Here is a 10,873-nt window from a genome sequence, read left to right as displayed (position 1 = left end):
AATTACTTTATGAGCACAGAGGAAGCTCCCATGAACCTTTACAACAACTGTAGCGTGGGTACTTGCATCCATATCTATAAAACTCAGCAATGATCTCTTCTTGTCCTTTTTCTCCACTTTTAAGACATAATCTTTGCTGTCCTGCTGTTGTTACAGACATGTCTGAGCTAACTATGACCTTCTGTCTTTCCTCTTCTCTCCTCTGTTTACCCTGCGAAGGTCTAGGGCTCATGGACAACAATGTTCACTAAAGGTTGCTAAAAAACTATTGAATAAACTACTAAATTAGATTGTTTTTCAAAACGCTACAGACTTACCTTGACATGCGTTGCAAGCCACACAGCATTACTGTTGAGACAGACTGTCAAAAGGCTGGATTTTTAGTTATTAGTGTAGTTACAGAGATTTTCCTACTTGTGGAGCAGAACCTGGAAGTTCCGGTTTCACTTTGGGTCTTTATATAAAAGACATAAAAACCCATGAGGGAAATGATGTTTGACAATAATCCCTCTCCAAGCAAACCTCAAAGTAAAAGCATCACAGATTTGATCTGAGTAATATTTGATTCAAAGAGGTCAGCGCTGACTACCCTGACAGCCATTAGGAATGCATGTGTTTGTTTGTTATTCATTTATTTGCACATGGGGGCACCCTGGTGGCCTAGGGGTTGAGGTGCTCACCATTAGCAGCAACATCTCTGGGTCCGGCCAGGGTCCTTTGTTGCAAGTCATTCCCCATCTCTGTCTGCTGTTGGCTATAATAAAGCCATAGAAAATGCCCAAGAAATGATCAAAGAGAAAGAGACAGTTATCTGTACATGCATGAGAGCTGATGTATTAAAGTGGGCGCACTGAGACCTCATATGCACAGAGCCCAAATTTTCATGCTACACCCCTGCAGACTGGATTCACTGGACTGCAAGAACAACTATGCACATCACACTGCAGACAATGTTATATCTATCGCATATCGGCAAGAACTATACTGTGAATCCCTATATAGATTCCTTTGACATCAAATATATGACTTGTGTGTCTGACAGAAACATCCTTTTATTTCATCAGCAGTGGTTCCAAACTCACAACAGAACAGAATCACAGACACAAACAAAATAAATAGCCCTCTCCAAAGTGTTCAGCACAGTGATTTAAAGAAGAATCTTAAAATCTGTCTACTGGCCTGAAAATATTTTCCCAGGAAATGGCCATCTCTCCACTGTCAGAGAGCAGAGCCCAGCAACACTCGCAGCGTGCCAAGCTCCAGCATCATCCCACTTCCCATTAGTCATGCTGTATGTGACTCTTATGTATTAGGTTTTCCCTTCATAAACTCTGAATGAGAGAATGATTACATATTTCTACATGGCTGGCAGTGCAAATTATTAGCATAAGCAGCACTGGTAAATGACTTTCTGTAACAAAGCAAATAGCAAACTGAGTGTGTAGAACAAACACTGTGGGGCAAACAATAACTTCAGAGAAAACACAGCATCGGGCTCTTGAGGAATATCACACCGATGATTCTTGCATAGGCTTACATATTACTGATTCACTGATGCTACTGTGTTAAGTTTGCTGGGATGAAAATCAACACCAGCAGCATTTGATGTGCCTTTGCCCGGAGCCGCGAGCCTTCACCGATGCCTCAACAGTGCCACCTTTTGATCAAAGGTATTAAGTGAGGCCTCATCCTCAAGATCAGACTGATCAAAAACACAGTGGGGCACTTTTGTGAATCTCAACAGAACATTCAAATTTCATTTTAGGATACACACAAGGGAAATAAAAGAAAGCTACCATCATCTCACTGGCTTTCTGTACATTCTAGCAAGGAAATATCTCTCAGACGAATCCTTCCTGCTAGCGTTTGGCTTTAAAGTCCGAACACTACCGAACACGCTCGAGAGCTTCCCCTGGAGTTTCTGAACCAGGATCCCGTCCCAGTACTTACAAACCAGAGATCCCCCCGGCTTTAAAATCCTCTCAGCCAAGTCTATCAAAGACAAACACATCACGATGAGTTTCTCGTGGTCCATCTCTCGAAAACCGCTGGCGTTTGGCGCCATGTCGCTCAGGATGACGTGAGCCTGTCCGTTGGGGAGCAGCTCCAGCAGCTTGGCATGTGTGGCGGGGTCAGTGACATCGTGACTGGACAGGAAGTGGGCACCTTCCAGAGGAGGTATGTTCAGCAGATCAATGCCAATGACCGTACCCCGCCGTAACTCTGGATCTTGGATTGAAAGAAAAATATTTCCACTGTAATTTATAAGCAGCTTTTTCTGTTATTTGAACATGTTTATGTGTTACTTCACATATCACAGGCTGGCCCACCAATGTGGTTACAGGGACTAGAGTAAAACCTAAAGACACTGAAATCTTGCCTGTGAAAGTCAGTCCAATCCACATACTGTGCCTCAAATAGCAGCCTTAGTCTGTTCACACACCCTCCAAATTTAATGCATCGAAAAATATCCAATAGTAAACTGTCCATGGAGAGATTTTACCAACACAAAGCAGCAAGACAACATATTGCAGTATGGTTTGGCCAATAGCACAAATAGCCAACCTGGGAAAAAGGGAGTTGTTACCAACTTAACTTAATGGCCTTGAATCTATTACCTACTTAAATGTTGCTTCAATATTAAGTTAATATTGATATAGAAGTTACTATACTAGTGTTCATGCATTTTTTAGACAAAAATAAATGCAGACATGATAGATATGCAGATGAATTATCTCACATAAGATACTTGTTAGTTTGCATGCAGTAGTGAAACTAATGGAAACCAGTGTTCACAAGAAGCATCTGCTGATGTGAACTATAACTCGCAAACAAAACAAAAAAAAGAATCTCAGAAGACCTACGATCAAGAATTGTTGATTTGCGTGAAGCAGAATGGTTTACAGAGTCATCTCAAAGAGGTTAGATTGTCATCCATCCACAGTCACACAAACTGTCTATAAATGGAGATGACTTAGTTCCGTGGCTTCTCTCCCTAGTGGTGGGCGTCCAGCTCAGATGACTCCAAATGCAGAATGATCACCGAGGTATAAATGAAGCCCAGAGCAACAGGGAATCTTTGGAGGTGGTTATAAAATCATGGTGGATGGTTGCACAGAAGAGCAGCTTCACATCACAATGCTACTGAGAAAATTTTTCGTGGACAGATGAAACTAAGGTTGGATTGGTTTGGAAGAACATGCAGCACTATGTGTGGTGTAAAAGGAGAACTGCATACCAACATGAAAGCATCATCTCAATGGTGAAGTCAGGTGGAGGGAGCGTCATGATTTGATGCTTTGCTGCCTCTGAGCCTGGACAGCTCCATGTCATCGAGGGGAAAATGAATTCCCACATCTATCCAGGTCTCTTACAGGATAATGTCAGGGTGTCTGTCCACCTGCTGCTGAAGCTCAGTAGAAACTGGGTGATGCAGCAGGACAATGACAACGGTTTCAAACAAAGAAAATCCACCTGTTGGAATCAGAACCCAGACCTTAACCCAGTGAGGTTTGACCACTTATTAATGAATGTTTAATGGGTGTGTTCAATAAAGACACAAAAGATTATAATTGTTTGTGCATTATGAGCCTATGCGCATTGTGTCTGGCTACATTAGTGACATAGATGAAGATCAGTTCACATTTTATGATGAATCACCAGGTAATTCTAAAGTGTTCGCAAACTTTTCCTTGCCACTCATAATAGGTTCATTACTTCAGGTACTCTGGTGTGGATGAGATATTATAAAACTGTCTTGCACATTGTTGTCGCTTTCCGGATTGTTTCCATGCATTTGTACAAAGTTGAGAGCAGCAACTATTGATTGTTTTTGTTGTCTGTTTCTCTGCCAGTTGTTTGATTGATTTGTCCCAAAGTGAAAAATGGCCATCACAGTTTCCCAGATGGCATATTCAATTGTTTTGTTCAGAGGCTAATCCATCAACTGCAGTATTGTTTTACAATTACTAGAATAAATTGATAATTTTATTACTGATTATTAACTGTACATAAAACAGGATCTGCACACAGCACTACAGTATTTAACCGGAGGTATTGATCCTACAATACCACAGGCTTCTATCTTGGTTAATGAATAATGTCAGGACAAACTGATCCGTCAAATACTTTCTTCAGTGTTGTTATTTATTTTTTAAATCAAAGTAAAAAAACAGTGCAAGAAGTCTGACATTTACAGGGACTGATCAGTAAAAGTGTAAATCTCCAGTAAAAGATCATGTAGAACAAGTTCTCCAATAAACCTAAACAAGCCAAGACCCTTTAAGGAATATAGGAATATAGCCAAGGTCCACAGTATTTTGATGTAAAGGGGATGGACAAAATGGAAAACTGAAAATGTGGCTTGAAAAGTTGCTAGATTTTAGTCATTGCTTCCCCTCTCTCTCATACGGTCTCCTTGTATTAACTATCTGGCGTCCATGGAGTGCGCATACCCGTGTGTCCTCTCACCTGTCCCCGCCGAGTTGACCCTCTGGACGGCCACCTGACTCCAGGCTCCAGGTGCAGCTCCGCAGTCCACCACACTGTCTCCAGGCTGTAACACCCTGAACTTGTCATCTATCTCTAACAGCTTGAAGGCGCTTCTGCATCGAAAGTTTTGCGCGTGAGAGGCTTTGACATACGGGTCTTTGAGCTGTCGCGTGAGCCAGCGCTGCTCTGCGGGAGTTTTACCTTTCTGCTTCTTCATTAAACATAAAGAGTGGTGTAAACATCTCCTCTGCAACGATACACCCCACATTGCTTTTACTGTTCAGGGTCATGTGTACGGGACGATCAACTGCGCCTGCGTGGAAGTGCAATTCGCCATTGCTAAGTCACGTACTACAACACACAGACAACAATAGTTCCTACCTGGGACATCAGTGTCTTTCAGCTCAGTAGGCTATCAGACTACAGTGTAGTGTAGTCCCTGCATGCCGTTTCTATTAAGGCTCCTACACTTTATAAAAACATACCAGACGTAGCAGCACTTCTTTTAAATCACTTTTGAAAATGCCTTTTTTCATATAATAGCCTATATACATTTTGCCATTCCTTCCAATACATTTTATGTTTGTTTTCATGTATGTATGTTTTAATCTTTATCAAGAATGCTTTTGATTTCGAAATGTTTATGTATAATATGATAGTTGTTTCTGTTTCCTACCTCTTTAAACAGTTTTTTGTACTGCTATAACATGTGAATTTCCTATCTGGAAATCAAATCCGTCCTATCCTATGATCTTATCTCATCCGATCATATTTTGTTTTATCCAGTTTAATGCAGTTGTAGTCATTTCTGTGTATTATTGCTTTTAATGCAATAAAGCCCTTTGTAAATTATTATTATTATTATTATTATTATTATTATTATTATTATTATTATTATTATTATTATTATTATTATTATTATTATTATTATCATTGAATAAAGTGAGTTGAATGGTTTAAATTGATTTACACGTCGGTACATTAAACCGCTGCAGTTTCTAGTCGAATATATTTAAAGGGTGACACATCCAGCTGATCTTTAAAACAAATGATGGCACTCGCGGTTTCAGTCTGACATCGCTCAGACCAATCCACGCTTTTACATATCAGCACATCACGTGAGGACGTCTGCAGCGGTTCACGCGGGACTCTTTCAACGTGCACTGTTCTCATACAATTACATATTATTCATTCTGTCTTTATTCAGTATTTGTTTTTGCGCTTTTCAACAGTTTATAGGGCAGAAATCGCTCAGGTAAAGATGTCAACGCAGAGGTGACTTACAACTGTTGAGCTGGAAGCTAATGTTGCTTAAGGTAGTGTTTACACTGTGTTTATGTCACGTCATATTTCCTAACTTCCTCTCTCAGACAGGTGAGATGTTGACCTCTAAGCTGCTGACCCTGGTGCTGGTGGTCCAGCCGGGCAGGGTGTTGCTGGGCATGAAGAAGAGAGGATTTGGGGTTGGCAAGTGGAACGGGTTTGGGGGCAAAGTTCAGCCCGGAGAAACAATTGAAGATGCTGCAAGAAGGTAAATTAATTTCCCTTCATGTTAAGGTATCTACCTTCCCTTCCTGTAATTTTAAAGAAAAAAAGCAGTTTGTTCTATTTTTTTTTTTTTAAATATATGTATTTTAGTGGTTGTGTAAGCCACAGGGATGCTTGTCTTTCACTATACACGAGGTTTTTCAATGTGATGCAAATTAACTCAGAGGAAGGTGAGGTACTGAGCAGAGAAGGGGTGAGGATTAGAACTGAAACGATTAGTCAATTAATCAACTTGATCAAGTGAAAAATAATCAGCAACTATTTTGATAATAGATTTACTGTTTCAGTCATTTTTCAAGCAGAATGAGTGAAAATGTCAAATATTGTCTGATTCTAGATTCTCAGATAAGATGATTTCCTCCTTTTCTATGTCAGGTGTAATTGTAAACTGAATATTGGGGATTTTTGGTCTGTTGGGCAAACAAAACAAGATGTCACCTTCAACTCAGCAAATTTTTTTTGACAACTTTTGAGGTTTCATACACTGAACAATAGATTGATTTAAATTATTTCACAATCCATTTTTCAGCTCCACGAGGCATATTATATTATCAAATCACAGATCATCAATCAGAGTTTTGTATTGAATTATATCACGCCATTGGAAATATAATACACTTATTACTAAAAACTGCATAAACCAAGATGTGTTTGGGCATTTGAAATCAAACAACGTGTGTATATTTCATGTAAGAGCAGAAGCAATAAAAGTTTTGTGTGCGAGTGTTAAGTGGAAAGGCTGTTTTGTGAGTTTGTGTAGTTTGTAAGCTTGATAAAATAAGTTAATGTTGAGTCTGGACAATGTGCGATCAGTCAGCAGCAGGAAGTTTGCTCCAAAGCTCGAGGAAGGAAGCCCTGAAGGCAATCAGGCCCATTCCTGAGCTGCTTTCTCTCAAATGTGAAAAAGAGACCTGCTCTGCAGAAACTATATTGGAAGGGTAAATAATATCAAGATTATGTTGGTTACACTTTGGAACAAAAGCGCCCGGGACAGTCAGTGTATCAGTAAAAATACTTAATGTTGTGATTGCTGCGTTAGCTGTTAGTTTGATTGAAACAACCAAAGGAAATGTTTTAAATCAAGGACTGTGACTGAAAACATTTAGACAGACTCCACTGGGTCAAATCTTTTGAGCTATGTCACTATGTTACTTAGGTATGTTATCATATTGTTTACAATATTTAACTTTGCTTCTTTTGCATGAGAGTGACAAAGTAAAAAGGGAAACAATAAAAAGGAAACAAAAACTTGCTTCATACTTGAGAGTGGGACTTTCCACACTGAGACTGTACAGTATGTGGTTGGAAATCACCGCTGAGCATTGAGAGTTGGCTACAGTTTTTGTTCTTGAATGCACCATGTGGCAGGCAGATTTTTTTTTAAAATCTGTGTAGTTATATTGTGACACTGGCTTTCATATTGGGGGGAGGGGGGGGGGGGTGGCTGCCAACTTCATCTCACTGTCTTCATCAGTGAATGTCGCTGACTCAGTGGGAAAATGATTTTCTGTCTCTTTGGGTGGTCTGCACAAATAGATACTCTGTCTGGGAAACACTGATATCATGATTTCACCCTCTATGCTCGCTTTTAGTGTGTGTGTGTGTGTGTGTGTGTGTGTGTGTGTGAGAGAGAGAGAGAGAGAGAGGTTATTTTTGAAATACTCATGATCAAAAATTTATTTGATGTTTTCATTTTCAGAGAGCTGCAGGAAGAAAGTGGCCTCACGGTGGATGCTCTCGAGAAGGTCGGAAATATCAAATTTGAGTTTGTCGGAGAAACACAGCTACTTGACGTCCACATTTTCAGAGCTGATACTTATAATGGAGATCCAACAGAGTCAGATGGTATGATTTCTACTGCGCCACACTGAACTGTGGGTAGTGTTAAAGGATCATTCCTGTGATCTATGTCCTTATGAAACTGATTACCGTTGTGTAATAATCAGAGGAAGTCCGGGGAGGTAAGAGGAAGCAGGAGGCGGGGAGGGGTCTTACTCTCCAAAATAAAACTTCATTGAAACAGCTATGTTCTACATACAGTATATATACACAACTATTGCCTCGAAAATAAATAGAAGGTAAAGCTAGATTTGACAAAATTTGCCACTTGTTGCCATAATAAAAAATTTCCATGAATTTGGAGGTGAAGGGGAACTTTATGATTTTGTTGAACATAATTCCAAGTAAATGATGTGTCTAAAAAAAACTTTAATTCTGCGAATATTTTCTCTTTTTACTTTTGGTTCCTCTTAATCTTCCTTCCATGAAGTCCAGACTTCATGGCAAATAACTTTGATTTCCACTGAAAACAGGTTGAAATGTATTTACAGTTTTTGTCACTTTTATCAAGAAAATAAGATGTGAAGGATTCAATTAAAGACTAAAATTATTCTATGAGTAGATTTTGTGCACTGAACATCACGTCATATTTTATGAACTAAATGTTTTGTGTGTGTGATCTTGATCTGAAAATAGCTACTAACTGCAGCCAGGGGTCAAGTACATGTAGTGGAGTCGAAGTATAAAAGCATTGTAGCAGGAAAATGAAATACTGTAATGTACAAGTACTTCTTACTGTAAGTACAGTGCTTCAGTAAATGTACTTAGTTACTTATCACCACTGACTCCAAGTGTATTGACTGAGACACAGACGTGCTTCTGAACAAAGTACTAATATACTGTATAATAGTGAAGGGGGAGAATCTGTAAGTGTGCTCTCAGTGGTGAAGTAAAAAAAATAATAAAGTAAAAAAAATACTGTAAATACACAGAGAACACGTCAGCAGAGGGAACATTGCAGAGACCCTGAACTGATCTATGTTTCCTAAGAATTTAGTCAAGGTCAACTGGGTGAAGTTTACAGACAGCAAAAAGCAAACCACAACTCGTGGAAGAGTCAGAAATCAGCTATGAGCCAAAGACTCTGGAGGGAAACAGAATGAGTCAAACAGCCAGAGAAATAAGAGGAGATTAGGAGTTTAATGAAGTATCAGGTTTAATTTAGAAGCAGTCTGGGCAAGTGATTTTTGAGACTTTTGAGAAATAAGAAGTCACACATTTATTTACTCATACGTTGCAAGTGCAGGAAAAGCCAGAGTTGAAATATAGTATCTTTTATCTTTAGGGAAAAACTAAATTTCATCCATGATTTATTTGTTCATATATAAGTCGGCATTCGCACTTAAAGGGCAGGTTCGCATTTTTTGAAGTCTGTTTTAAAACAATGCTCACATGCCCATATGTACTGTTCTGTATATCGAGAGAATGATTGGTTATTGGTGAATAAATTCTTTCTGAGCACAACTTATATGTAAGAGACGGGGGACACGTAATTATAAATTTAAGTCCAAATGAGCCTTTATAAGACTGAGTGAGACAAATCAAGTGGCAAAGTTTTTCTTAGCACAGCGTTCTTTTTGTGACTCTCCCTTCACCATAGCTCATCAGGGGAATGCAAAGAGGAAATTTTGTACAAAAATGACAGTAACTTCATTGGATAACCCATTTGGATTTGTCTAACTCAGACTCGCATTAGCTTCAGATGAACTTTGACAGGCCTTTTTATTTTTTCTGCACATCATGACAACGGTGGATTTTGTCCCCTATCTCTTGCATTGGTGTTGAGCTAAACAGAAAGGATTTCTTCAATGTACTTATGAACATGGGGATATTGTTTTAGGAAATACTTCAGAAAACACCAACCTTTACTTCAACTGAATTGGAAGTGTTTTTTTTTTTTTTCATTTTCAATTTAAAAGCACATTCACACATAGAACAGATAAGATAAAGCAGGAAAGGAGTCTGGAATTGCTGTTATCTGCACTGCATTAATAACGAAGACTGTCAGCAACTTATTACTTACTAATTTATAAGTCCTAATGCAACTTCATTTGATTCAGTTATCATTGCCACTATGCACTGGACGGTGATGGTTCAGAAATAACTCAGATAAGTGATAAACTCAGTGAATCTTGATCCTCCTGTAACATTGCAAGGCAGGTGATAAAAATGTGTTTCACTCTTGTAAGGTCGACTAATTTTTTGTCTCTCTGCTGTTCTAGAAATGAGGCCTCAGTGGTTTGAATGTGACCAAATCCCTTTCAGTCAAATGTGGGCTGACGATATTCTGTGGTTCCCTTTGATGCTGCAGAAGAAGAAGTTTGTTGGATACTTTAAGTTCCAGGGTCACGACGTGATTCTCAGCCACAAACTGGAGGAAGTAGAGGAGCTCTGAGATCACCCGGCTGTTGCTGAGGTTGTTTATGACTTGGCCTAAAAACAAAACATCAACCTTAAAAATTTTGATATGAACTACCAATATCCCACTGTTCAATGTTCTTGTCCGGTTTCATTTGTGGGAGGATATTAGATCCTGAGGATCTTAAAGAACCATGTTGACTGTACAGTGTTTACATGTAATTTAACATCAGGATAAAACTTTTTATTCTTTGTCTGTTTTCATCACAAACATTACCAGCTGACAAAATCAAAAAACAAAATCAAAGCAGCTCTGTACTGAAAAAAAATGTTTTCAGTTCAATTATTTTATTTTTCAAGATAACTCATTTAACAGCATTCAGCAAAGATTTTCTTTTCTTTAATAAAATATTTACAATATCTACAGTAATAGTTTTATTGGGTTTCATTTTCTGTGCTCATTCCCAAAATATTTGTGTTGCCAAAACAAAGGTATTTTCATACAGCATTACAGTTTCTTAATAAAATACCTATAAATGGCATCCTTGATTTCCACACAGTCACTTCGGGATGTGATGAGATGAAATCAGCTGGTGACAATTTTTTAGGTAACTTATGAAATGCACAAAAATGTAAA

At 38.8% G+C, this 10,873-nt stretch overlaps 2 protein-coding genes across 3 annotated transcripts; one reads left to right on the top strand and one right to left on the bottom strand.

Annotated features, from left to right (window-relative positions):
- Nucleotides 1-952: 952 nt before the first annotated feature.
- mrm2 (mitochondrial rRNA methyltransferase 2) lies at nt 953-4,768 on the bottom strand. The gene is made up of 2 exons (XM_022739607.1): nt 4,471-4,768; nt 953-2,229 (listed from the first exon to the last, which is right to left on the bottom strand). The coding sequence occupies exons 1-2, from the start codon at nt 4,757-4,759 to the stop codon at nt 1,799-1,801; spliced, it is 720 nt and encodes a 239-aa protein (XP_022595328.1). The 5' UTR covers nt 4,760-4,768; the 3' UTR covers nt 953-1,798.
- An 847-nt stretch (nt 4,769-5,615) lies between these two features.
- nudt1 (nudix hydrolase 1) lies at nt 5,616-10,548 on the top strand. Of its 2 annotated transcripts, none has more exons than XM_022739616.1 (4): nt 5,616-5,746; nt 5,862-6,022; nt 7,739-7,884; nt 10,101-10,548. In XM_022739616.1, the coding sequence occupies exons 2-4, from the start codon at nt 5,871-5,873 to the stop codon at nt 10,271-10,273; spliced, it is 471 nt and encodes a 156-aa protein (XP_022595337.1). In that variant the 5' UTR covers nt 5,616-5,746; nt 5,862-5,870; the 3' UTR covers nt 10,274-10,548. The 2 variants fall into 2 exon arrangements, with proteins under 2 accessions (XP_022595337.1, XP_022595338.1); XM_022739617.1 differs by having other exon boundaries at nt 5,616-5,766.
- The last annotated feature ends 325 nt before the right edge of the window (nt 10,549-10,873 follow it).

Source organism: Seriola dumerili, unplaced genomic scaffold (assembly GCF_002260705.1).
Source record: "Seriola dumerili isolate Sdu_G_001 unplaced genomic scaffold, Sdu_1.0 BDQW01000044.1, whole genome shotgun sequence".
Taxonomy (NCBI): Eukaryota; Metazoa; Chordata; class Actinopteri; order Carangiformes; family Carangidae; genus Seriola; species Seriola dumerili.
The sequence above is the reverse complement of the archived record's forward strand: the minus strand, read 5'-3'. Positions and strand labels throughout refer to the sequence as shown.

Excerpts from the sequence above, each read along its gene's own strand:
- nudt1 (XM_022739616.1), top strand. The coding sequence starts at position 5,871 with ATGTTGACCTCTAAGCTGCTGACCCTGGTGCTGGTGGTCCAGCCGGGC. Across the intron at positions 6,023-7,738 it reads ATTGAAGATGCTGCAAGAAG|AGAGCTGCAGGAAGAAAGTG; the intron begins GTAAATTAATTT and ends TTTCATTTTCAG. Across the intron at positions 7,885-10,100 it reads AGATCCAACAGAGTCAGATG|AAATGAGGCCTCAGTGGTTT; the intron begins GTATGATTTCTA and ends CTGCTGTTCTAG.
- mrm2 (XM_022739607.1), bottom strand. The coding sequence starts at position 4,759 with ATGTGGGGTGTATCGTTGCAGAGGAGATGTTTACACCACTCTTTATGT. Across the intron at positions 2,230-4,470 it reads GGTCAACTCGGCGGGGACAG|ATCCAGAGTTACGGCGGGGT; the intron begins GTGAGAGGACAC and ends TTTCAATCCAAG.